The 26,435-nt window shown below is 48.2% G+C and overlaps 5 protein-coding genes across 5 annotated transcripts; 1 reads left to right on the top strand and 4 right to left on the bottom strand.

Annotated features, from left to right (window-relative positions):
- Positions 1-191: 191 nt before the first annotated feature.
- LOC6605070 (laminin subunit gamma-1) lies at positions 192-9,060 on the bottom strand. The gene is made up of 10 exons (XM_002029875.2): positions 8,997-9,060; positions 6,646-7,034; positions 6,197-6,330; positions 6,004-6,131; positions 5,321-5,935; positions 4,489-4,900; positions 1,837-4,422; positions 1,442-1,778; positions 1,084-1,384; positions 192-1,022 (listed from the first exon to the last, which is right to left on the bottom strand). The coding sequence occupies exons 2-10, from the start codon at positions 6,838-6,840 to the stop codon at positions 811-813; spliced, it is 4,920 nt and encodes a 1,639-aa protein (XP_002029911.1). The 5' UTR covers positions 6,841-7,034; positions 8,997-9,060; the 3' UTR covers positions 192-810.
- A 914-nt stretch (positions 9,061-9,974) lies between these two features.
- LOC6605068 lies at positions 9,975-26,371 on the bottom strand. Its single transcript, XM_002029873.2, has 19 exons — positions 25,798-26,371; positions 19,954-20,090; positions 19,841-19,881; positions 19,276-19,566; positions 18,920-19,047; positions 18,525-18,629; positions 18,007-18,195; positions 17,798-17,928; positions 17,437-17,547; positions 16,747-16,841; positions 16,587-16,683; positions 16,433-16,525; positions 16,115-16,270; positions 14,112-16,050; positions 12,628-12,732; positions 12,374-12,555; positions 12,135-12,311; positions 11,758-12,080; positions 9,975-11,687 (listed from the first exon to the last, which is right to left on the bottom strand). The coding sequence occupies exons 1-19, from the start codon at positions 26,026-26,028 to the stop codon at positions 10,120-10,122; spliced, it is 6,099 nt and encodes a 2,032-aa protein (XP_002029909.2). The 5' UTR covers positions 26,029-26,371; the 3' UTR covers positions 9,975-10,119.
- On the bottom strand, positions 21,351-22,418 carry LOC6621479 (MORN repeat-containing protein 5). Its single transcript, XM_002045590.2, has one exon. It carries the CDS (start codon positions 22,302-22,304, stop codon positions 21,438-21,440), a length of 867 nt encoding a protein of 288 aa, XP_002045626.2. The 5' UTR covers positions 22,305-22,418; the 3' UTR covers positions 21,351-21,437.
- On the top strand, positions 22,595-23,405 carry LOC6605065 (serine protease 1). The gene has a single exon (XM_002029870.2). The coding sequence runs from the start codon at positions 22,598-22,600 to the stop codon at positions 23,354-23,356; it is 759 nt and encodes a 252-aa protein (XP_002029906.1). The 5' UTR covers positions 22,595-22,597; the 3' UTR covers positions 23,357-23,405.
- LOC6605061 lies at positions 23,536-25,389 on the bottom strand. Its single transcript, XM_032717293.1, has one exon. The coding sequence runs from the start codon at positions 24,808-24,810 to the stop codon at positions 23,671-23,673; it is 1,140 nt and encodes a 379-aa protein (XP_032573184.1). The 5' UTR covers positions 24,811-25,389; the 3' UTR covers positions 23,536-23,670.
- Positions 26,372-26,435: the final 64 nt, after the last annotated feature.

The following is a 26,435-nucleotide window of genomic DNA, read 5'->3' as shown; positions in this document are numbered from 1 at the left end:
CGAGAAGTATATCGTTCTATCGGTTTGTTTACTTTACTTTTTACATGTATACATTAAAATTTAAATAATTTCAAAAGCTCTGTTTTGATTAAAATGGATAATGGCGAATTAACTCTTATTGAAAGAAATTAGTGCAAAATAATGTTTATTATTCTAACTTCGACTTCAAAAAGTATGTTCGCCGGGCATCCTTATATTTTCCCAGTTCCAGTTTAATGGTGGATTTTTACAAACTTACAACAACGTTGGAAAAGTTATATTTTGAAAGGAAACTCTTTAAGCGACTTATACACAAAGATACATGGTAATTGTATTGGCACATTAAACGTAGATGACAAATATGTTAATATATAAGTGTTTAGAATAGACTTCAGGTGGAGCTACGGGAGAGATATAGATATGCGATTGGATTGTCGGATGGTGGGAGTACAAGGTCTTGTGTGTTTCGTTTAGTGTCTCATTTTTTTTTAACATATAATACAGTCCGTGGCTGGCTTGAAACTGGTGAAGCACAGTTGATTCTCGATGTAGTCATCATCCATCCCCTTGTATCCGTTGTATAATTATAGTATATGGCATACAGTAGGCGAACGATGATGCGTTAAAGCTTAACGTTGCTCAGTTGGTCTCCTTTGTGGATCCTTGGGCTGGGTCACTAAACAGAATATTTCGGCTAAGGCACTAAAATTACATAATTTCATTCAACGTCTACGTTCTATCATAAATCTGATTTGTTCGTCTCGTCTCTGATCTTCGTTCTTAGTTAAAATTGAAGTAGTTGTTATGGGAAGTGGGATTGTTCGTAGAGCTCTAGGGTTCCAGGCGATTGCGACTGAAGCAGCTATCGGGCAGAGCCTTGGAAATAAGTCCAATATTCTGGACTTCATCCTTGAGTTCCCTCAGCTCGGCATCGTACTTGTCGATCAGATTCTTCTGAATAGTGCGCTGTTCCCGGTACTTTTCGATGCGTCCCGTCAGGTTGACGCGATTGATCTCACCCTCCACAGTGGCCAAACGATTCTCTGCGGGATTAAGAAGATTACTCATAAGTAAATTCAGATTAGGGAGGTTTTTCTTTCTTACCCAATTTATCCAAATCGCCCGTGTTGATGTCCTTCAGGTTCTCCAGCTCATCCTTGATGGCCGTCAGGTCGGCATTGGCCTTCTCGATCTGCTTCTGGGCCTCCTGGGTATCGGCCTTGGCCTGACCCACCTTTCGCTTGGCGTCGTCCACCAGATTGTCGTCCTTGGTCGAGCTCTCCTCCAGCTTGAATATGTCCATTTCGGTGAGTTTCACGCGATGATTCAGTTGGTCGGCCTCTTCGCGCAGATTGCGGGCAGCTACCTTGGTCTCATTGGCCTTGCGGCGGATCAGCTCAGCATCCTGTCAAGAAATTGCACGAATTTAGTAAGGATAATAGGGTGTGCCTGAATGAATTACCTTGGAAGCCTGTTCGGCATACTTCAGCTGCGCCTCCTGGGCATTCTTCTTGGCCTCGTTGGCATTCTTATTGGCGCCATCGAGAGCCTCCTCCGCCTGGCTGATCAGGCTCTCCGCATTCTGGATCTCCTTCTCGATGTTGGGCACCGTCTGCAGGGCTTTCTCCGCACTCTCCGAAGTGCGCTGAACATCTGACTGGAAGCCGGCCAACTTCTCGTAGGTATTGTTTGCCTCTTTTAGGGTATTGTCACCTTGTTCCACTGCCTTGGTAGCCTTGTCGAGGGCAGCCTTGGCTCGCTCTAGCAGCTCGATGTCCTCCAGTTGCTGCTGTTCAGCTCTGAAATTATAGAACAAGTTAGCGAAGAATTAATAAGGATTAGGCGTGGTGCACCCACCTCTTTAGCAGCGCCTCCGTCAGTTCCTGTTCCGTTTCGAAATCCGCAAAGAGCTCGCCGTTGCTGTTTGACAATTCAGTAATCTGCTTGAGTAGCTCATCCGCTCGTTCATTGGCGGCCACTGCATCCTTCTTCAACTGACTGATATCGATTTCCGGTTGAGTCTGACGATTCACATCATTGAGCAGGGTCAATGCTGTATCGTAGACCTCGTTGGCTTTGCGAAGAGCCTCCTTGGAGGTCTGCACTACGCTGCCCAGGGATTGCTTCACATGACTCAGCTCCACCCCAACATCCGACTGCAGCTCGGTGCCGATCTTTAGCTGCAAGTCGACGGCACTCTTGGCCAGCTGATGGGCCTTCTCCACCGCATCCTTGGCATCCTTGGCGTTCTTCAAATCGAATTGGGCCTCCGACTCCAGTTTGTCGGCCAGGGCACGAGCCTCCCGCGAGATGTCCGAGATCTGTTCCGATTGCTGTCCAAATTCCACAGACTTCTCCTTGGCCCGCGCCAAAGCCTGGGCACCTTCGTCATTCAGGAGGTCGAGGGCCAGCTGCAGTTCCTTCTTGGCGTTCTCGGTGATCTGGTCCAGAATGGTATAGTTCTGGCGCGCCCTGTCGATCTCCGCATTGGCATCAGTCTGGAACTTATCCGCGCTCACCAGATGCTCCCTTACGCTGTCCAGGTGCTTGTGAAGATCATCGATGACCTCTGCGTATGTCTGACCACCATCACCGGAATTATCGCGGGCATCCTGGGCCAAGACAGCCACCTTCTCTTGCACCGCCTTCAACTTCGCCTCGAACTCATCGTCATTGGTCACCGGCGTGCGAGCAATCTCGTCCAGCGTTTGACTGAGATTGAACAACTTGGCACGATGCAAATCGGCGGCATCTTGCACGAGGTTGTAGCAATCGGGGCAATCGATGCAACCCCGATGCCTGTCGTATTTGTTCTCCTTGCAGCGATCGCAACGACGTCCTTCCACGTTATCATTGCAAGGACACTGGCCATTCTGGTCGCACTGGAATCCCTTGGAGCCGCTCTCGTCGCATTCGCATGGCTTGCAGCCCTCGCTGGAGAATCCGTAGAAATAGTTCTCGCACTGATCGCATCGCTGACCCATCACACCTGGTCGGCAGTGACACTGGCCAGAGTAGCGATCACAGGTGGAGTTGTAGCTGCCCACCGGATCGCACAGGCAGTTCTCGCAGCCATTGCCCGATCGGATGTTGAAGTAGCCCGGCTGGCACTCTCCGCAATCCCTTCCAATCACATTCGGCTTGCACTGGCACTGACCAGTGACTTGGTCGCATCGAGTGATACTCTGTTCATCCTGCTCGGTTCCAGCCTCGTAGCAACTGCAGCGATCACAGCGTCCATGTGGCAAGGCCAGAGGATCACCAAAGTGTCCGGACAAACACTGATCACAGTGCTCTCCGGCTGTATTGTGAATGCACTTTAAGCACTCGCCCGTAGTCCGGTTGCAATTGCCCACGGCATTGGGATCCACGTTGCCATTGCAGTCACAGCTCTTGCAGGTCTGCACCTCACCCAGGAGACCCGTGGGATCTCCAAAGAAGCCATCGCTACACTGCTCGCAACGGGAACCGAAGTAACCTTTCGGGCACTCCGTACAGATGACCGTATCTTCGTTGATCTGCAGGCATGCACCATCATTGGGACAGGGGCAACGCTTGCAGTCGTTGGGAGTTCCGCCCAGGGCATTTCCGTAGAATCCCTTGGCACACTGATCGCAGTTATCGCCGTGGGTGTTGTGCTGACAGATGCACCTGCCCGTCTCCGAGTCACAGATGTCCGCATGACCATGGCAATCGCAGGGGATGCAGGGCATGAAGGGACCGCCGCGAGCGGGACTGTGGCGATAGCCTGGAGCACAGGACTCACAGAACTGACCCAGGTAACCCTCCGGACAGGTACACTGCTCGATCCAGGTGGCCGGGTGGCCGGCGGCTCCACGATGTGCCGTCTGCAGCTCGACATCGTCCAGGATGGCCTCACCCTGCACCGAGTACGTGGCCCTGATCTTAATGGCCGTCAGATTAGACAGAATCGAAAGGAATCCTCGAGCCGACTGGCTTGGTTGCCACTGGTAGTCATGATGTTCGTGCAGCCGGAAGGTGTACTCCTTGACACCCTGGTCGGGTATTCCATTGCCCTGGGCGAAGATGGGCAGCGAGATACGGCTTCCAGCACCCTCCAAAATCACATCACTGACTCCGGTATTGGCCACCTGACCAACTAGCTGGAGCTTGAATTTCAGATCCCTGTTGTAGGAGGCACGCTGATCGCCAAGGAAGCGATCCGGTGCCTGGAAGTACACATGCTCATTGCCCTGGGCGGTGGTTCCAATGCTCCGGCTGTACTGGTTGTACTTGATGTCCACCTCGCGTTGGTTCAAATCGGCAGCCGTCCAGCGTTCCTTGAATTTGTTGAAATTCGAGGTGACCGAAACAATGGAGTATCCTGGGGCAGTCATGCACTCGGAGGTGTGGCCATAGCAGAAGCAGGGTGTGCATCCAAATCGATTGGTCTTGTCCAGATTGAAAAAGCCCGGTTTGCATCTATTTAAGAAATTAAAAGTTTAGTCGAGATAGTAAGCTGGGATTCTCTATGGCTGATGAACTCACTCATTGCAGCGTCTGCCCTCCACATTCTCCTTGCAGAAGCAGATTCCAGTCTCCGTATCGCAGGCGGGCGTATTCTGATGGGATCCCCCAGTGTCGCAGCCGCACTGCTGGCATCCATGGGGTCCGAATTGGTAGTAGTTGTTGTCGCAGCGATCGCACATGTCGCCGGTCACACCCGGCTTGCACTGGCACTTGCCCTGGCTGTTGCACTGCAGCGATCTGGAGCCCACGGGATCGCAGGCGCAGTTGACGCAGTAGCCATCGTCGCGCATATAAAAGTTCTCCTTGCAGCGTTCGCAGTTGGGTCCATCGCGATTCTCTCGGCAATCCAGACAGTGACCTCCATGACCCGTCCGGTTGAACAGATTCGCGTCGAAGAAGCACTTGTCCGCCAATCCATTGCAGTTGCAAGCTAAGAATTACAATATAATTTAGTGCATTTCCTTTATCTCGTCTATTATAACTATTTATACAGTTGATCTGGTACCAATTTGGCACTTCTGGCCCTATAAGATTGGTCTCCAAACTGTAATCATGCGACCAGCCTTGGACAAAAGGCAGCACCAAAAAGATGACCGCTGGCAAGCTAGGCACAAACATGACTGATGGATGGACTGTCTTCGTTTCTCTTAAACAAAACTGCCTCTAACGGCAAAGTGGTCTGTCCTTATAAAGAAGGTCTAGACTGGATGCAGTGTCCAGCTAATTGAAAACCAGAAAGACCCTCTCCCCCACCTCGCTGAAAGTGCAGTTGGGTAAAACTAGTTTGACAAATGTAGTTCCTTGTTATGAAAGAGTATTTTTGCTGGGTCAGCAATCGAATTGCACCCACCTTTGCACTCGTTGACCTCTGTTGAGGTGGACCTCTTCCACTTGAGGTCGTTGTAGAGCGGCAGACAGCGATCGCAATCGGGTCCATCGGTGTTGTGCCGGCACTCGCAGACCAGAGTCCTCTCGCCATGCATTCCCGTTCTCGGGACACACTTGCTGGCATGTCCATTGCACTTGCAACGCGCACCCACGGCAATGTCGCTGATGGCATAAAAGTACGACTTGAGCACCTGGGAATCACCGAAGAGTTCGTCACCGAAGGTGTTCAGTCGGTCCAGCGTGATACGGATATCCGTGGCCGTGACCCACTCCTGCAGCTCTCCGCTGCGCTCGAAATTGATGCCACTGGGGCGACCCTCCAGCGTGGAGAAGGCAATCTCACCGTCCCTCAACGGCGAGATATCACTGTACTCGCTGGTACACAGAGCATGGGCCTCGCCCTCACCCTTGCGAATGGTTCGCGAATCTGGCAGGGAGTAAGTGTCGCGACAGGTGGCACTGTAGAACTGGTACGGAATCCAGGGTCCACTCTCCGAGGTCCTCTTGTAAATCGTAAAGGATTCGGGTCGTGGTGAGCGGAAGAGAATGCGCACGTAGGTGATGTCATAGGATTTTCCTGCGTTTCAGAAGATGTACACATATTAAAAAAATATTGTTTTCAAACTCATCATCTATTATGCTTACCAAGGTGCAAAGTCAGATTCACATAGTTCGGGTGCTGAATGCCCTCGAACATGGTCTCCGACTGCCACCAGGTTGGACTTTGTGGATCATGCAAATCCGTCAAGAAGGATGGATTATGATCATTGTACCTTTACAGAAATATTTTGTATTAATTATTGATATAGGTATTTTGTATGTTTTTTTTTTTACTTACTTGCAAAATTCGCAGTTTTTGTGATTTTGGTTCATGGTTTGTATGCAGAAGTGGTTGTCGTTCTGCTCACCACAGGTATTAGTTGACTCAATTTGCAGTTGATAGGCAGCATTGATAAATTCTGGCAGACATTTCTAAGGAGTAAATAAGCAATAATAATAATAATAAAATATATAATTACTCACACAGTTGAAAGTTTACTAAATAAAGTCATACTATTCATTAAAATTATTCTGTTTTGACTACTGCAATTGATAGATTCCCAGAACTTCCCCCGATTTCTTTCCTTCCTACGAAACTGTCGCTTAATTACTCAATTAGTTGGCATCTCTCACTCGAATTGACCCAGCCCAAAAGCTGAATGCCCGACTACTAATTCTAAATTCTTCTCAATTGGTTTGTGGACAAACAATGAGGGTAAACAGTGGCTCCGAGTGCCAGTCCCTTACCTGCGGTCTGCCGTATGGATCGTAGCACTCCAGGGCCGGCATGAAGGTGGTTCCGCGCAGTTCGTGACCTCCGGCGGAGTTGATGGGCGGACGCTGGGCGCCCAGGATGGCGGTGGAACAGCTGGCGAACAGGACTCCGATCAGCAGGAGACGAGCCGTGGAGGAGCCACTGTGGCTCCACCGGCTGCGCTTCATGGTGGGTTCGGTTTTGGGTGGCTCGTTGGGCTACAGGTGGGCTTGGGTGGCACTAGGACGAGTGGAGAAGTTCCAAAGTCTGTGTGGCTATCTGGACTAATGGGTTGTTCCTTTGAGGTTGTACTTTGGTGTCTCGCTCGTCAATTCATTACGAAATCCTATTCCTGTTGGTGGTGCCTGAGCGACTTCATATGCTGGAAAATGCACGAGATTATGAATCAGTCTAGATATACCAAATCGCAGAACATGTGTGCCACATATTGTTCCATGTTCCGGGGCCGATTTTTAATTAGTTCGCCGAGCAAATCGCTTGAAAAATAAACTTTAGTGGCCAGGCCGGCAATGAGTTCATTTGCTTTTCGTGTAAACAAAAAGAGAACTGCAAATGAAAATTTTAAACAACAAGCAGAGACATAAATAAACGCTCGAGCATGAGCTCCAGTCGAGTGAAGTATATGTGCTTGTACTGCCCACCATGTGTATCTTTGCTATTCGGGAACTTGAAGTAATTCTATGCGATGATTTCATCTACTCCTCAACTCATTCTCATTCTCAATTTTGAGCTGCAACCGCCACAATTAATAATGAGGTTTTTAGTTCTTAGTATGTACGTATGAGCACTGCACTAGTTGCAAGGTTGGATTAATTGAGATTCTGCATATCCAAGCTCTAAGATTCTGTGTGTGTCTTTTCTATGAATTCAGTTAAGTAGAGGCACTAATTAGCAAATATTTGCCCAGTATTTGCGGCAAGATGATATCACATCCTCTGAAAACGAATGCAATATGAGAGCAGACTCAAAGATTCCCTTGGATACAGGAAAATACCAGTTCTCGTGGGTGAGATGCGGAATTCAAGTTCTATTCCAAAAGCATTGTCTGCTCGAAATCACAATCTGAATCAGGGTTTCGATTCGTTTTATTTTTAAACACCGAAACACGAACAGTACACAGCCAAGATTTTTTTTGAGTTTTATTAATTGTTTGCACATAATAAGTCGTATGTTTATCAATGGCACCCATTTATTTCCCGCTTTCGTTGAATGGTCTGCCTTATCAGCCGTTGGGCTCTTTACGGTTCGAAAACTATACGAAATCTGTTGTCAGGACGGCCGACTTTCAGATGAACCCTTTGCGCAGAGTTCAGTTCAGTCCATCCAATCACATAACACTGATACTGGAACTATACACCCCATACACACACACACACACACCACATACTATATATGGTCGGAACGAACATCCGCTCCATTCAGATTTCAGATCCCATATTATGCTGCACATAACGGGAGTATTGTATATAGACTGGGTCTTGAGCCGAGACGAGATACGCGCCTATGAACACGAACACGAGTTCCTTTGGCGATAAGAATTTGGGGCTACGAACTAGCTGATATCACACTCTATATAAAGACTATAGCCCAAGTCGTGGTTTTCTTATGTCTGAACTGCGGTTTTTGTTTGCACCTTTTGGCCTGTATCTTTATTGCTTGGTTTGTTTTTATCCACTGGTTCATCGGCACAACACACGCACACTCACATTCACACACACACGCACAGAGCAGCAGGTAGAGGGAAATCGGAGGAAAGCACTCAAAAACCGCTCAGATACTTTTTCGAACTCCGTTTCGTATCTCACGGATGCACAGAGGGCGCAGCAACTGCGTTATTTTCGTTTATTTATCGGCTATATTTATATGGTAGATACATTTTCCGCTGCGACCGTTCGTCGAGTAACACATGGCACTATTCGGCGATTTTCCAAAATATATTTCTCTACTATTAATATTCCATATTCCATTTTAATATTAACTGCAGTTTTTCAAACTTGAGTGCACACTTCGCTGCCAAGTTGCATTTCTGCTGACTGGCGTTTTGAACTGGGATTGTGTTGCCTCGTTTTACGTGTAATTGTATCGGCACCTCGAAGGCAAGAACCTCACGGGGAAACACTCCGTCACATGCGAGATACTTTTTATGTTTCATTTTTTTTTTTGATCTAGGTGGGGGCTTTTCTTTGCCTTTTCTTAACTGACTGGCAGCAACAACAAGTCGAAACAACGAAAAAACAAATATTGGGTGACCGAGAAGACTTGAGACACGAGTGGATGTGGTTTCGGTTCCACCAGATGCAGTAGCTCCACCAGCACCACTTACTTCGTCGCTCAGAAGACGCAGGCAACCGTTAACGAGGACGTCCAATGCTCAACTGACTCTCGAGGAATGAATGCGAAGCCCAACGATCTTCGCTCGTTGAGTGAAACTCTGTACTCAGCGCTCAGTATCTGTATCTGTATGTTGTGATTGTGTATTGTATCTGAAACTGTGAGAGGGCGGTCGGATCTGGTTGGAGTACTTGCGGCCGGGAGTTGGACTATTCAAAGCTCTCCAGTTGCGATGATCTTCCTTATGGAAGTGGTGCGCTTTAATTGCCTGACTCTTTCGTACGATTTCCAGTAATTGCTCATTTCGGCGCGCAAATATTTAAACAGCAGTCTGCTCGAAAGATTCTTCTCTGCATAATTGCCTCGATTTTCGGCTGGGAGTGGAGGCTGTGAGAGCTGGACTCTCTGCTCTACTTTCCGCTTACTTTGTAGTTATTGGAGTTAGCAGGTTATCGCTGGCACAGCTGATAAGGAGGTTAATGTACCACAAACGTCGCCGCACTTTCGGTTTCATTGAAGAAGCATTCAAATTTAAGTTTATGATCATTTTTAAACAATTTAACCAACTATTATGTGTTTGGGATAAGCAATTTAAATTCAGCTAGTACTAAAATTTTTGTTTTGTAATTTATACATGTTATTTTCACTTTCGAATGATAAAAAATTTCACATTAACGTCAGTATATATCTGTAATTATGGTATTAAATTTGTAATTATTGTTTTAATTATAATTTTTTTTGGAAAGAGACTTAAATTTTTCTGTTAAAATTCCTTGAATTTAAAATTCGATATGAGTGGCGCCCCAAACGTGTGGCCACCTTTAGAACTGCTGTCGTACTGCTTGCAACCACTGCTTGCGATGGTGTTTTCCAGTACTGAACTTGGCGCGTAATTTAATTTCTAGTGTAGGGAATATGTTTTCTAGCCCTAACAATTAAATAAAATACATATTTAAATTAAGTGCAATATAGAGTGGTTTATTGTTATTTATTATTTTTCTTTTTATATTCTGAAGAACAAGATTCAAGCTAAATATTAAGGGAAGTAGGAAGAATGCTAATATGCTTATTCAAGAAGACAATCTGGTGTTCAAGGCACTTCTTCGCTAGGTACATCATTTCTCCTGCTCGTTCTCAATGTCAATCTTTATAATGTTGACCGTGGGCTCCGGGGAAGCACTTCGCTGCTCGGGAAGTCCATTTTGTGGAGCAGCTGCGTGCACAATGCACTCATCGCTGCCGGTGGTGCTTATAGTAATTGTGGGTATATTATCCGACCAAATGGAGCTCTGTGAATCCTGCCTCATCGTGCGACGGCGATGGGAATCGCTGCGTTTGGGAAATGTAATAGGACCGGCTGTGTCCAGTTCCTCCAGGTCATCCATGGTGGCCGTTGGAGCAGTGGCCGATGTGGGCACAGCTGGAGGCTTGGGTGGCTTGGTAGGCGGACGAGAGGATGTGCTGCTGCCAAAGTGTAGTGGTGCACTGGGCGTGGGAGATTCAGGTTCCGGAGTAGGTGGCATTTCCAAGGCAGTCGAACTGGACACGCTGGACAATACTGATGGTGGTGGTGGCGGTGTGTACGCCAAGTAGGTGGGCGTTGTGGGACCCGGCGACTCATCCGAGCCCGGCTGCTCCACATCGTCCTTTTTGAGATTGACGGCCTCACGAACCAGGGCCAAAAGGTTGCCGATCTTCTTGCGACCCTGCCGGGAAAGCACGGACAATTGCCGCTGGTGGTGACCCAGACCCTGGCTGGGCGTGGGTGAGGGCAGACTCCTATACTGCTCCTCAGTACCAGATGGCTCGTTGTTCAGGTACTCTGCGGCTGGAGTTGCCGGCACATCCGAACTCCTTTCCACACTCCGCTCGTCGAACTTGAACACCTCGGGCTCCGGCTTGGCGGCAGCCACATTATTTGACTTGAATTTGTGCTTACGGAACTTGAACTTGCCCAAACTTCCACCGCCACTGCCACTCTCCTTGGGTGTCGGCAAGGGTTTATCTTCCACCTCCTGCGGCGGGGGTTTTTTTTCATCAACTATGTGGAATTTGCTTTTGGCCAGCGTGGGAGTTTCGGGTGTGGATTCCTCGGGCGCCTGTTCCACGGGCTCTGCTGGCGAGATGGGTGTCTGTGGTGCTTCGGGGGTAGTGGGTGGTTCGTCTCCCTCCGCCTGCTCCTTGTGGCGTCTCAGCAAACTGGCGCGGCGCTCGCTGACAATCCTTGAATTTGTATCCGGATCATGTTCATTGTCCTTGGGCGATTCATAGGGCGGCGGCTGCTGCTGCTGTGGCGGCTGTCTGTGCCTGGTGTCCTTTTTATCCTTCATGCTGCCCTTATCCTTGCGCTCATGTTTCTCCACTTTGAAGCGGCTCTTTGGATGGGTCTCCTTTATGGGAAAATTGGCAGTTCCAGAGGAGCTTGTTCCGGCCACAATGGAGCCCGCCCGTGCCCGCTCCTGCTTGGCAATCTGCACGATGTCCACCAGCGATGGTTTGCGGGTACGCCGGATTTGCTGCAATCGCGACAGGCCGAACCGCTTGTCCTTGGCCTCCTCGTCGTGGGGCAGGGAATCCTGGTGCTCGCTGTCCGTGTCATCGTCGTCGCGCCGCACAAACGAATCCTCATCCGACGTGGCGGATCCCTTGCGCAACGCCTTCTTCATGATGCGTGAGATTAGTTCTAAATGCAGGGAATGAGGTAGCGAACTAAATGAGTTGTGAACTTAAATCTCTCACTTGACATGGCTTACCTTTCCGGGCTTGATTTTTGTACTCCTCCGTATCGAAATCGGGTGGTTGGGTGGGTGTTACCGGAGAGCTGGCCTCGAGGACTTTGCGCCAGCGATTTGTCAGCGTGGTGGCCGTTGGTTCCGCCTGCTTGACCTCCGGCACCTTAAAGATCTTCTTGCGCTCCTCCTCGCGTTCCTTCTGGAGTTGGGTGCGCAAATCCTGGTTGGCTTCGCGGAGGGCGCCAGTTAGCGAAACCAGGTAGTATATAATGAGGATAAGAAGCAGAAGCAATGGAATCACAGTGCTCGAGGAGGTTAGATAGTCCAGGGGTTCGTGGAGTTGTCTGGAAAGTTTTAAATCAAGATAAAAATCCGTTTCATTCGGTTCAAAAACTTACTTTGGCAGAGCATTCCTGGTGGTGTTCGTAATGAACTCAGCTATCCTGTTGTACTCCGAGAAGGGTCCACAATGCCAGGAAGGGCGCAGCCACACAATCGCATAGCCAACGGGCAGGACACAAAGGAACAGCATGGTCAACAGCAGCGATAGGTAGAAGTTGTTCGACTTGGAGGCCCTGATTACGGATTACGGATTACGGATTACAACAAGTTCCCATCACCAGATGAGACCACTTACTTGAACACCACCTCGTGCGGCACATTGCAGGTGAGCACTATCCACGAACGGAAGTACATCATGATCATCAATTTGACCAGGTTGATGAGCACCAGGCCCGGCGAGAAGAATATGCCCATCCACACTTGGCCCTGGTTATTAATCAACGTCAGGATGTTCTCGGCTATCTTGAAGTCACCGTACTGCGAAACGACAACAAAGCCTCACATTAGTCACCACGGACACCCGAAAACCGGATGACGTCGTCTGCTCACCTGGGGAAAGGTCTTCTCCATGTCCCAGCACCAGTTTTGATTGACATACCGGACGAAGAGGGCGCGCAGAAAGTCGATGCACAGCGGCGCCACAATGGACATCAGCTTTTTGGATTGAATTGGTTTCGTGGTGGAAAGAGATAAGGTTGGGAAGTGGGGTTTAATAAGCGCATTGTAATGAACTCGGTAACCGGATGATTGCGCTTAAAAGTTGACACACGTAATCCGGATCGTTGCATCTCTGTTGTTGTGCCGCCTTCAATCCTAGTTTACGGCTGAATTTACCGTTTCGATTCTGTGGTCGAAATTCATGCACGGACACGTGCCCCAAACTCGAATGAGATGGAGATGTAGATGTGGAGGTGGATGTGCACTCTGGTTGGGCATCCCAGTCCAAAACCCAAGCCGCACATGACCAAACTCAATTTCCTATCGCCCCAGCATTTTGTTATGCGTAAAGCATAAATGCGTTTAAGCCCGGCCCGTAACTTGCCTAATTTATGTGCTTAAATCGTTTAATAGAGATTATGTACGCCATGTTTGGGGGGGTAGCATAATCAAATCGGGCACGGGACCCATGTCTACTATTTTTTTTTGTGTTTTTGGGACTTTCGAACGGCGGCCCACACACTCAGTTTACAAGAATGTCGGACAAATGTTAAGTACGAAATAAAAGGGCAAGTAATCCCATGGATTGAGATGTCTACTACCAATAGGGTTATTGACTTTGTTGGGATATCTACACCGTATGCTTATCTTAAAAGTGCCTGGCTGACCTTGAAAACTTTAGCAATTCCATGAATTTGTTTACGATTAGACTAAAAGTTCACGGCCCAATGGGATGCCAATCGACACTCGACGTGGCAAATGGCCAAATAAAAGTTGCCATTCGACGAGCCGAAAGTTCACAATCATGCTTATGGCTTATGTAAATTTTTTGACTGGAAATCGAAGAGCGAGTCCCCAGTTACCAAGTTTCTGTTCCGGTTCCTGTTCCGGCCACCAGCTGAGTTTCGCATCAATAGGGAAAAGGACTCCCGAGAGCGATTATTATGATAAAATGCCTTTCGCATTGCTGCTATTTTGCTTTTTCTTTCCCAAATCGTTTGGCCTTTTAAGTCAAGTGGATTTTGGTTTTGCTAGACGAGCGCAAAAATTTGATTTTCAAAATTCCCTTGGCCCCCTCAAAGCGAAGGATACAAAAAATGAAAAAATAGGAAGACAAAGAGTACTCAAGTGCAAAGGCGGAAGACAAATTTTGCGTTAAATTTTCCGGATAATTTAGCTAAACGGGCTTTCACGCCCACAAAGCTTCGAGCGCAACTCCCATTTGAGTTCAATCATATATAAGTCTAAATAGATTCTGATACAGAAGCACTGGCTTCCGAGCTGGCAGGCCAGGGAAATTGATAGCAGCAGCTCATGGTGATAAATTTCATTTTGAACTGCTGAGTGAAAAGGGGAACCCCCGCAACCGCACTCACCCCATCGAAAACGATGACTTTGGAGAGCTCCTGGCCCAAGGAGGTCTCCCAGCACATGGTCGTCAGATTGGTTTGTATTTGCTTAATCGCCAGCTGCACTTCCTTCAGACGCTTCTGCTTCCGCTCCAGCGGAGTGAGCTTCACGGTGGTTAGCTGCTTGGAGTCGCTGCTCTGGGTGGTGCTATCCGGACTTTCGGTGGTGCTGCCAAAGAAGTCATCACCCTTGGGGCAAATGGTAATCACACACTCCTCCAGGAATTCGCTGTCTCCATCGTAGTAGATGGTACTCCCCATTTCCGATATGTCCACATAGCCCACATAGTAGGGCCTATTTTCCGATCCCTCCGTGGTGGTGTATTCATATTCTTCGGTGGTGCTACTACTGCTATCGAAGGCGTTGGTGGTGCTCTCCGGACTCGATGACTCAGTGGAACTCTCCGTTGTGGAGGATTCCTCATCGGTGGTGCTCGTAAGTTCAGTAGTCGTTGTTCGATATCTCCACCTGGGTCTTCTTGTGGTTGTCGTGGTCGTGCTGGTGGTTGACGTACTTGTGGTTGTAGTAATCCTGCTCCTAAGTCGTCTGAGGGTTTCCCACTCCTCCTTGGTTAGAATTCTACTGTGAACTCTTCTTGTTGTGGTGGTTCTCGGTGTGGTTTGCCTGTTGGATGCCCAATTAAATGGCCACCGACTGGGTGTGGCATTCACCGATTCAGTGGTTTCTCGTGGTTGTCCAGCTGAGACAGCGGATTCATTGCGATGTCGCCTGCTGTACTTGCTGGTAAAGAATGGTGATTCGGCCAATGCTCTTTTCCTGCGTCCTTTCGTCTCATTTTCATCGAGCTGCTCCAACACTTTGGCCAATGGATCGTCTGCCTGATCCGTGCTTTCCTGTTCGTCGAAATCTTCAATTTCCGACGGTTCTGAGGAGTAATCCGTTATTTCGGAATAGCTATTATAATCCGGAGCGTCTGATGTGGAATCGCTGCCATAGTCGTAGGAGCCTTCATCGTCTCCGGTGGTGTAGATGAAGTTATCCTCTCCCTGGGGTTTCTCCGTGGTTGTAGTTAGCTTGGTGGTGCTGCTCAGTGGTAAATTAGTGGTATTAGAAGTGGCTGGTATTGTGCTCAAAGTTGCAGAATTCGTTGTTGAGTTGGGTATTTCAGTATTAATAGGTTTTTCCGGGGGTTTTGTAGTATCTGGTGTTGTACTATTTATTTCGGGAGTGGTGATCTTCAGTGTGGTTGTGGTTGGTGCTTCTTCTGTGGTTGTGGTGGCTCTTTCTGTTGTTGTGGTTGCCTCAGTGGTTGTTGTCGAGGGCGGTAAAGTTGTCCAAGGTGATGTCGTTGTAGTTGTCGGCGACGTTGCCTCTGTGGAAGTCCAAATACTTGAAGTTGTCGGCGTTGTGGTGGCTAATGTGGAGGGCAATGTAGTAGGCAATGTTGTAGGTAATGTAGTGGGTAATGTGGTGGGTAATGTGGTGGGCAATGTGGTGGGCAATGAGGTTGGCAAAGTTGGTGGCACCATGGCTGGTGTTGTCAGGTTGAGAACCATTAGAGTTGTGGCCAAGTGCTTGCCACTGATGATGTTGCGCCGCAGCTTTGAGCATTTTACAGTCATGTTATAGCACTTGAGACGCTGCACGGTTGAAGAGATTAGGGCGGCAGCCGCTGTGGTCGAAAAGAGGCCACCAGCATCCTCACCCCAAGTTGCCGTTGAGGTGGAGTCATCGAACAGCCCATCCGACGTACTTTCACCATACAGCGAAGTCGTGGGGGTCATGGCCCTTAGAGCCTCAATCGAACTAAGTAGATTCTTCAGCTCCATGGTGTTTGTTTCGTTCTCCAATTTCAGCATCTGCAGCGGCTTCTCCTTGCTGTTGATCTTGTAGATGAAGGAGAACATCAGCGAGTACAAGTTCAACATGTTCAGGATCATAATGCTGCAAAGTGAGGGCATTTCAGTTATATCCAATTATTTATCATTAGCTCTGGTTTTTTCATTACCGAGCCAATTGCAAACGCAGCTGCTGCCTGGGATGCCAGTTCTCGAACAGACCCAGTGCCTCGAATATCATGGGCAGGAAGAAGGAGAGCAGGGTCATGGTCACGTTCACCGCATTGCGACTCAGCCAGTTGTCATGCTTGGCCAAATCCTCAGAGCTGTAAATAAAAAGTATTACAGAAGAAACCAATTTTGAAATAATTCATATAAATTTTTAATTTCTCATTAAAAAAGCTAGCGAAGAACTTAAATATTTATCAAAGAATTTAAATCAGTATTTTTCGGTGCATACTCCATCTCCATTTCCCCAATCCACTTACTGATTAACCAGCAACACCACCGTAGCGCCCGACAAGCCCAGCAGTCCCATCACCAGGATATTGACCAGTATCCTCTGGAGTATGACCCGCCAGCTGAAAGGACATGGCGTATCGATTATGGTAAGTAAATAGCTTCAGTTTGGCAGCGACTTACTTGCGATTATCCTTCTTTTTCTCCGCCTCCTCCAGCAGTGCCTCCTTGAAGCCCACGACCACGGATGCGATGCGATTGTGCGCCGTTTCCGCGTGTCCTGTGGGAGATGCAAAACTTGTGATGATGGCAGCTCGTTGCTTAACCAAGGCCGCCCACTTACCAATCATAAAGTCCCAGCCGGTAAAGAGTTTCCACGAGAAGACACACTCGTCGTCCTTCGAGGAAAGTTTCGAGTTGCGCGAGTTTTCCGCCATTCTGTCGATGGATCGAAAGTGGGAATTCAGCCATAATTTGTTCTGAAATCCCCGCAATTCCCATTTTGAATCCCGGATAGCATTGCGATTGAATTAATCCACGCACGTTGAGCACGTGACCCGCAAAAGTGGCTATATGGAAAGGTCAGTGCCGGCTGCTCACTGTTGACATTGCTGCTTTGTTCAATTACGAAATCAACATAATGCCGACAAAGCCATTAAAGCGTGTCAGACGCCCAATGCTCAAAATGGCGTTTTGCCGTTTCCGTTTCCTGCCCCCTCACCCCTCACTGCCCGCCCCCTTCGAGGCACGTGCTCGGTTGTGTGCGTGCGTAAATCATAATGGCCAATGCTTTCTCCTTTGATTATTTTGAGGCGTCGAAACTTTTTCAGGCCCGCAGACACGGCCAAGAGTTGTATTATTTAATCAGAGCTTCAGTTTTGTTTAATTAATTAACGAGCAGTCTGACATTTAGTTTGCGTTTTGCGGCTTCGATGACCAAGTATTTAATGAAGTGCCTACCCAACACGCTGGGAACCATATCCATACCCATGACCCCTTGACCCCTATTTCCTTTTGCTCCCACCATACTCACTTCCTCAACGTGGCCACAAAGCTGTAGATGTAGACCAGAACGGCGGTAAGGAAATAGGCTAAGGGAAGCTTATATCCGGACGTGCTAATGCCGGATGTGCTTGAATAGTATCTGGGGGATAGGAAAACAAGAGAAGGGATGATATGGGGATATTGCCAGCAATTAATAGAGCTCTCTTTCTCCAAATTAAGAAGTACAAATAAATATTTATTTAAGCACATAATCTTCTTCTAGAGTTATGTTCTTTTAAAAAAACAAATACGATTTATGTGTCCGTATTAAAGGAATTATTATTGATTTATTTTTAAGCAGACTGACTTGAAAGAGAAGCCACATCCAACCAATAAGGAGTCTGTCTTACCCATAAAACATAGGTGAATATTTCAGGTATCCCTCGAACTCCCAGAACGTGAAAAGATTGCCGGCCACCCGAGCCTCCGGGTCGGACATCCTTTTCCTGGGATCCGTTTCGCCGTGCTTTGTGGCAAAGTACTGGAACAAAGCCAAACGGAAACATAATTGTGTGTAAAGTGTGTGGCAAACGAATTGGCTACTTCTGAGGACACTCACCTCGGGCCCAATGACGAAGGCGACCAGCGGAATGGCAATCATGATATTGACCCACATAAGCCATCGCAGGAATGTAAAGTAGGAGGCTACGCCGGAGCCGAAGTGCGATTCGATTTCCTTGATGCGCAGCTCCCAGGGAATGAGGACGGTAAGGAAGCTGGCCGTCTCCCGTTTCCAGTGTCGCCATCGCTGCAGAAAATGTCGGATGCAAGAAAGGATTTATTTCTAGAAAGGAAGGGCCGTCGGCAAGTTCGCATTTTAATTGGTCTCCCAGCACAGCGAGAATGCCATGGGGCTCACATAGCTCGGTGAACTATGCGAACAGCGTGGATTTATTGAATGTCCGTCCCGACCGGAAAATGGCCCATAAATTGTGTAAACATAAATATTTTTTTGCATGGCTTGGGGTACTTTCGCCTTGGGCCCGTTGCATTTCGCATTCTGCAGGCGTTTCCGGCGAGGGGGAAACCAAAAAAAAAAAAAAAAAGAAAAAAGAAGGGGGTTACAAAATCACTTACTGCCGCCATTAAAATTTTAAACCTCGCCCACAAGTCTCGGGTGCTGCGTGACATGGCGAAGCGCTCCTGGAGCGCGCCCTCGTGGCGTGCCACATATGTTTTGGCCTGTCAACACATCCAAGGAGCCGCAGGATCCGCAAAGTCCAAACATCATTAAAAATTCCAGGGTGTAGCGAGCGATGGGAGATAAAGAGTGTTTGTTTGTGTGTGAATGAAATCGAAAAGTTTGGCTCAGCATTTGATGAGTGTTCGGGGAGGTTTGCAAGGATGGAAGGAAGGATAGGCGGTCGTAACATTTTCAACGACCTGACAAGCGGCGTGAAAACGAACGCGCCCAGTTTTTGGGCAAAGCCTCCATCCAATACCACTCCCATCGGAAAACCATGGACACCCACCTGCCGCACCAACTTGAGCTTCTTGCGGATGGGCCATGGCTGTAGCTTCACCGACTGTATGACCTCCTTGTGCAGGCGGATGTTCTCAAAGATTTGCTCTTGCGTGGACTCCTGATTGGTGCCCTCCTCTGCAAAGTAAAACGAAAGTCAAAGCGAGGCAAACAGATTACACATACGCCCCGTATGCCACGCCATCAAAACGGTCCGCACGTAGCATGAAAAATTACAGAAAACAGGCCCCCAGACGTTGATTAGCTTGCCACTTGAGGATGACCGAAAAGGACCGGGGAGCAGTCCGCTCGTTAACTAAACGAAATCTGCTCTGGACACTTATGGGCCACGGACCACAGACTTGCCTGAACTTGTCGTATAGACACTGGAGCGTCGCCGCTCCACACTGTCCAGGACGTGATCCATGGGACTGGATGCACGTCGCGAACTCCGACTGCCACGTTTGCCCCGATAGCCGCGCACACTGGCACGTCTCTGCATTATTGCCGATACGGAAATTGTGTAGCTCTCCTCATCGTCAATGTCGCCACCGCCGCCATCCTCGTCGAATCCGATTCCAGGCGGACGCTGTTGGGCAAAGTGGGGCTCCTGGTGGCAGCTCTCGGCGTCGCTGCTCTGGTTTTGCAATGGGAAATCTGGAGTGGCAGTGGGGTTTGGTCATTAGGTGGTTACTTTATATTAAACGCAGACAGAAAAGATTATTCTGCATTTAACTGCTAACCAAAATGTTTAAATGCTTTTATTTAGATAACAAAATTTAATCCAAAATATTTGAAAATGTGCGGCAAATAAAGTCAATATTGTTAAAAATCAAATCAATATATTTTTGCTTAAATCAAAATGAACAAGCGGATATAACAAACTATTGTTTGATTTGTTATGTATATTTAATTTGATAGATGTACGCACCGTTCAGTTCGTAGGATCTGTGGTCCTCCTGTGACGCAGCTCTTTAAAGGAATTTAATAGAAACGCAGATACCGATATAGAGATGGTCTGAGGTATCGCTTTAAAGGACTCACCTTCTGCCTCGCTGTCCTTTGTAGAATTCCCTCTTGGCATCGGCGCTGCTCTGCATTTGCCAGCCACCTCTATCCAAGTCGCATGGCGGTGCCCAGGTCACAGAGAGTTGATGAGGCGATGTGACTCCCGAGTTGTTCTACAAATGGATGGGCAGGAGCTTAACTCAACTAATTTTCAAGTGCTGTACCGGGACAGCTAATTACTCAAATCACACTGGTACTCTTTGCGTGCGGAGTGACCTTCTCTGTTAAGTGCTTATTTATTAATTCCACTGCTGTACAATTTATGTGTTACATCTCTTCTGGTGCCCTCAAAGAAAATCCCTTTAATGGACAAGCTAGCACTTTTTGCTACCGATTTAGCCAGTTATAAGCCGAAGCGCTTTGGAGCAGCCTTGTGCGCAGACTGAACGGCTTAGCTGGCTGGCAGGGCTAGCCAGGCACAAAATGACCATCATCCAAAGGGACGGCGACCACGAAGACCTCACACAGACAGGTGAAACTTAAATTTTTCTAATAATGAATGAATATGAATGAAGAACGAACCACCAACACCGCCCCGACCAGCCCAATGGGCAACTTATCAAAGCCAAAACGTGCCCAAAACCCACACAAGCGCATACACTCTAAAGGAATTTACATGGACATGCGCCAGGACATTGGCTGGACTAGGTGGCTGGAGGGGATCGGGAGTCCGGGTCCGAGTGGCTGACTTCCTCGCCCTGTTGGAACGAAGACGAATGAGTGTAAAAATCGCCAACGGCATGTGATAACAACGCCGTATCCGGGCGTAACCAGACAGGACTTCGAATGTCCATTTAGATGGCGCTTCTGTGTATGTGATATTGAGTCACCTTGTATTCTTGGCCGGCCATGTAAATGAAAATCAAACATGCAAGGGTTGATAAAGAAAATCGCGAAATTCTAGGGTATTCCCGGGCTTTATCCACTTGCCTGTTTTCCCCCATTTTCCTGTGTTAGCTTGTGTGCTTTTCTGGGGGAGCGCCCACTATTGAAATATATGTTTTGGCGCTCTCCACTGTGTTCTCTGTGTTTTGCCTTTCACTTTCTCTGATTTCACTTTCGTTCCTTTTAATTAAATGGATTTCTCGGCCGGCTTTAATTAACATCAAATTTATCTTTACGCCCCCGTACACGTGTAGCATAATGTTCGGCGATTATGGGTTCATTACCCGCTGTGCCGGTGGCCTAGGCCTAAATTTTTACAATTTTTCCTTTAGCCTTTGAGCTAAAGGTTCAATGCCGCCGTGGACCCGATGACCTAGTAAAAAGAAAGAAATGGAAAGCACACGCCTTTAGGCCTAAGTGGATTTCCATGTTCGCTTGCAGTTTTCGCGATTTGGCCATAAATCTAGAGCTCCTCCTTGGTCACAGAATGTGGGTCAACCAACGATTTACAATATATTAATTTAAGTCCACATCGAAAAGTAGAAGCAAAAGTAACAAAAAATTCTAAGGATCAATTAGTTGATGCGACACACGCTGCTCTCGCTCTTCGCTCTTGTCCATTTGCCATGGAACTCCTCATGACGCAACCGCATGGCCTGAACCTCCGACGACATGGAATCCGTGGTGCTGGCCAGATGTAGACGCTCCGAAGCGAAGCTATCCAAGCTGGTGGAGTGCTTACAAGGGTGGATTTTGGTCATAAACTGCTTTTGTCTGCAGCCTGCATTCTCCTGATTGTTCCGGATGATCTCACGGGCAAAACGGGCCAATACCTTTTGTTTTTGATGACGCTTGCTGAGTGGTCCATGGGCACAGTTCTCCCGGATCCAGCGACGAGCTTCCCGACATCCTAGATATATACTCTGGTTGCTAAACGTCTTTGTGTCTAACATAAAGCCACGATTGCCCAGCAGTCCGAAGCCCAGATCGAAAATGTTGCGACCCAGGTTGAGAGGATTTGGTCCGTCCTTGGACTGGAATTTATTAGGACCGACGGCATCTATAGGCCCCTTGGTCTCCTGGTAGAATCGGCGATCCTGCGGTGTGCAATAAGTCCAGGGCTTGAAACTCATCGTGTAATGATCTTTCATCACAAAGTCCACGGGCAGACTATCATTGAAGTTGACTTGATCGATCGAGACCAGTCTGCCATTGTGATGGGTAACTTGATAGGTAACACCCAAGGAATCAGGAATTTGTATGGTGCCTTTTCCGTGGAAACGATTGTTGAGAAACTCTCCCGTGTAGCGTGTCCCATCCGGATAAATGTAGACACCCATCTCCTGCATGCCCAACTCATCACTAGGACCAACGTATCTGGATCCAGTCAACAGAATATCCACCTGTGTAATGCTTGAAGATTTCGTTGTCTTCTGCTCCATGATTTTTAGAAATCTTCTTTACACTGTATACCAAAATTAACAATTTTAAAGTTGTGTAAATGTTCGTTGAAATGTGTGTTCAAATAATTTACTATTTTATTTGAGATAACAAGTTTTGCCGAACTAATATGATGCCACTAATGGCAATTTACATAAATAATTACAAGAACCTTTAATGAGTAACGCCCCTCAAGGTAATCAAAGAAATTTCACTAATGTTCTACTAATTACCCAGTGAATATCTATATAAACCAGTTAGTTGTGCTAGGCAGTAACAACCTTCTTTTGGAATCATGAAGCTATTGGTAGTTTTCTTGGGTCTAACTCTCGTCGCAGCAGGAAGTGCTAAGGGGGATTCCGAGGATCCTGATCACATTATAACCAATGGAAGCCCCGCGTATGAAGGTCAGGCTCCCTATGTGGTGGGCATGGCATTTGGGCAGAGCAACATCTGGTGCAGTGGCACTATTATAGGCGACACCTGGATCCTCACATCCGCTCAATGTCTAACGGGCAGTTCCGGAGTGACCATTTACTTTGGAGCCACCCGGCTTAGTCAGGCCCAGTTCACGGTGACAGTGGGAACTAGCGAGTACGTTACGGGTAATCAACATCTTGCCCTGGTTCGAGTTCCTCGAGTCGGATTCAGCAACCGGGTCAACCGGGTAGCCCTTCCATCACTGAGAAATCGATCCCAGCGCTACGAGAACTGGTGGGCAAATGTCTGTGGATGGGGATTGACCACCTTCAGCAATGGACTCACCGATGCGCTGCAGTGCGTCGACCTTCAGATAATGTCCAACAACGAGTGTGTCGCCTTCTACGGATCCCCCACCGTCTCCGACCAGATCCTGTGCACCCGTACACCCAGCGGCAGATCCACTTGCTTTGGCGATGCCGGCAGCCCCCTGATCACCAAACAGGATTCCACCGTGGTAGGCATTTCCGCTTTCGTAGCCTCCAACGGGTGCACCTTGGGATTGCCCGCTGGATTTGCTAGGATCACCAGCGCACTGGATTGGATCCATCAAAGGACTGGAATCGCATACTAATGGGTCAAATAGTCGCAACATTTAATAAAAAATGTCCTATACCTGCATAGATATTTTATCTTTTGTACTAAAAAAAAATTGGCTTATATACAGCAAATTCCAGTGGGTTGTACTTTATACTATTGCAAAATATAGTCAAAATCCTGATTGACCATTAAGCTATTAACAAATACTACGAGTATTATAAGAAACTTTAAAAACGTTGAATTTTATTTTACAGATTACAAAGTTATTGCATTCATTTTTCTATCTGCGCTCTTAAGCCTAAAATTTAAATTGAAAAAAAAACATATTAAAGACTTTGATCCGCGGTTCTACAACTCAAATATGGACCGGGTCATGTCCATGTAGCTATTGCGGCGTATAAGATTAGATTGCACCACATTTATGTTGTCCGCCGTCCGTTTCCGCATCATGTTGTTGGCCGAGCGGTATGATTCCTCAAAGTTGAGGACCAGTTCATCCTCGCCAAAGCTGTCCGTCTGGCAGCTGGATGGTCCACCCGACTGCGGATTGCGCACATCCGAGGTGCTCGACCATCGGCGTGGTCTCTTCACCGTCTCCATTTTGGCGCAAGGATGCACGCGCTGGAACTCCATTTGATCCTTCTGCCGTTTATCCAGCATCGCGGCATAGGCACGCACACACATTTCCGTGTCCCAGGCGGGATCGTCGGGGGGCATGGGACGTCTGGGAATGTTCTCCAGCGGCTCATTCGGCTGTCCACGCTTCTTGGTCAACTTGTGGAAGTATCGCTCACGATCCACTTGTCCATTGGGTGCATAAATGGCCGTGCTTCGCAACTGGGCGCGTTCCGTTGCCAAATTGTTGGCTATAATGCGGCGACAAAAGTCGGAAGGTGGCTCAATTATGCGCGAGGTTCTAGCCTTCCTGCAATTCCTCTTGATCCAATCCTTATCTTGCGGGCAGCTCACGTACATGAACTGGTGGAGCGGACTTGGTCGGTCCGTCAACCAGCAGGTCTTACTGTTGAACAGACCCTCCTCCACATCATAGCAGTGCTCGGGAATATTCCTGGGCTGCATTTTGGATGTTAGAAAGGCGGTGGGACCCACCGGCTGTTGGCCATAACGACGCTCGGCATGATAACGCCGATCCTTGGGCGTCAGGTAATCCCATTCATCGCACTGCAAGACCATGCCATTAAAACTGCCCTCCACATGCAGGCCGTCGGAAAACCACATGTCCTCCACTGACACCAGGCGACCGTGCTCGAACTCACCCTTAACCGTAAAGCGGTACGGCTGGGCCAGTCGCAAGTGACCATAGCCGTGGAACTGACCCTGATGGAACCTGCCCCGATACTCGCTCCCATCCGGATAGCGGTAGCTCCCAAATCCGTCCATCACATTCACCAATCTATCCCAGGCGCCCTCATAACTGCTGCGCGTGATGAAGTGCCTCTGCTGGGCCTCCGCGTTCAGCTGCGACATTTCCTACACTTGTTTTTGTTTCTCTGTTTTTGGGTGTGGGGACGAATTTTGTGTGTGTAGTCGAAGCAACCAAACAAACTCGAACGTGCCAACTGACAAACTTCTGACCCACTTGGAATGGCCTGGCTTGTTGAGATTACGCATCAGCTTTATGACTAAATAAATGTTAGCCCCACTCGACCCCCGATCCCTCATCACATCCTCCTCCACTGACCAAGCCCCGAGTCCAGGGTGTGCCCATCCTCATCCACTCGGTTTTGGTCAATGTCGCATGTCTGGCCTAATGAACACTGGGATACCCTCGTGTGGCAATGGGAAGTTTGCTGTGCTACTTGCTAGCTACCTGCTGCCTAAGTAGCCAAGTGATTTAACTTGTTTATTAACTCCCATAAAGTAGAGACCTCCGGTGATCTGAGATTTTGCATGCATTTTGTAGAGTGAGTTTGCCAAATTATACTAATGAGCTTTAAAGTTAGACCAGGAAAACCACACATGAAATGCGTTCAGTTCATTAGCAATGCTTACAACTTAGAGCCGATAAGAGTCGAGGCTAGGTTAAGCAACAGAAAGCCAGTACTTAAGTTATACAAATGTACAGAATTTTTAAACTTAATTAATTAATTGAAAATTCAATTTTAGCAGGCTCAAAACCAATGCTTTTTTCTAAGTTTTTTTTTTTTAGTAAAAATACTAAGCGTATTCCACTTCTGCATTGACCTAAGAATAGCTCAACCTGTCCACCGATGGTTGTAAAACAAAATGATTTTAACAGCCAACCGGGTCGAGCTGCATTGCTTAACCTGGCCAGCAGCAAAAGCCAGTTAAGTGCGATTGGTGTTTATGGCTATTGGCTGTGGCGGCGGCACTTTCTGTGCTCACCTGACCTCCTCGTCCGCTCTCGGATATAGCCATTCCGTACAACATGTCGTTGTTGGCCAGGCCAAATCGTAAGCACTCCCGAATGGGCCGTAAATCATGCTCACTTACCTCACTGTTGGCGCCAGTGGCCACGTTGCTGGTGTTCCCATTGCTGCTGCTGCTGCCCACGCATCGGAAATCGACGGAACCACCTGATGAGCGTCGCGGTTTGCCGATGTCCAGTCGCAGGATACCCGGCTTGGGTCGTCGTGGCGCCGGGGCCGGTGGACTCCGCAAGGATTCCCCATTGCTTAGCCCCGAAGCCCCGGCTGCAGCTGCTGGTTCCTCGTCGTTCTGCATGGCCAAAATGGAGCACACACTCACGTTGCGAATCGCGATTATTCACCGCGCACACACGACCGCCGTGCAGCGCCAACGCGGACTGACTACATCCGTGTCCTGGCCAGGACTTTGAAGCAACAATTACGCGCGCAGCCACGGGCGCTGGAAATAAAATGTGAATTAAACGCGCCACCCACGCGATAAGTGACAATGAATGTGCCATGTGCCATGTGGCATGTGAGTGTGCGGTGTCCGTTTCCCTGACTCCTGCGAGTCCAGCGAGTCCTGCTAGTTTGGCCACAGGATGACGATGACGTTGGACAGGACACGCGGCACTTTCAACTGCTTCTCCTGGCTGTCACCGCCGACTGCTCGGTCTCACATGACACAAAGTGAACTTCCTGCTTTCAGGGTCACATCGCGGC

The sequence above is a fragment of the Drosophila sechellia genome, chromosome 3L, assembly GCF_004382195.2.
Source record: "Drosophila sechellia strain sech25 chromosome 3L, ASM438219v1, whole genome shotgun sequence".
Classification (NCBI taxonomy): domain Eukaryota; kingdom Metazoa; phylum Arthropoda; class Insecta; order Diptera; family Drosophilidae; genus Drosophila; species Drosophila sechellia.
The sequence above is the reverse complement of the archived record's forward strand: the minus strand, read 5'-3'. Positions and strand labels throughout refer to the sequence as shown.

Bases quoted from the DNA above. Each gene is read 5' to 3' on its own strand.
- LOC6621479 (XM_002045590.2), bottom strand. From the start codon at position 22,304: ATGGAGCAGAAGACAACGAAATCTTCAAGCATTACACAGGTGGATATT.
- LOC6605065 (XM_002029870.2), top strand. From the start codon at position 22,598: ATGAAGCTATTGGTAGTTTTCTTGGGTCTAACTCTCGTCGCAGCAGGA.
- LOC6605068 (XM_002029873.2), bottom strand. From the start codon at position 26,028: ATGCAGAACGACGAGGAACCAGCAGCTGCAGCCGGGGCTTCGGGGCTA. The intron at 20,091-25,797 runs GTAAGTGAGCAT...ATCCATTTGTAG, and splicing joins CCACTGGCGCCAACAGTGAG to AACAACTCGGGAGTCACATC. The intron at 12,081-12,134 runs GTAAGTTTTTGA...AAAACTTTCCAG, and splicing joins ACCAGGAATGCTCTGCCAAA to ACAACTCCACGAACCCCTGG.
- LOC6605061 (XM_032717293.1), bottom strand. From the start codon at position 24,810: ATGTCGCAGCTGAACGCGGAGGCCCAGCAGAGGCACTTCATCACGCGC.
- LOC6605070 (XM_002029875.2), bottom strand. From the start codon at position 6,840: ATGAAGCGCAGCCGGTGGAGCCACAGTGGCTCCTCCACGGCTCGTCTC. The intron at 4,901-5,320 runs GTGGGTGCAATT...TGTAATTCTTAG, and splicing joins AGAGGTCAACGAGTGCAAAG to CTTGCAACTGCAATGGATTG. The intron at 4,423-4,488 runs GTGAGTTCATCA...TTTCTTAAATAG, and splicing joins GAGGGCAGACGCTGCAATGA to ATGCAAACCGGGCTTTTTCA.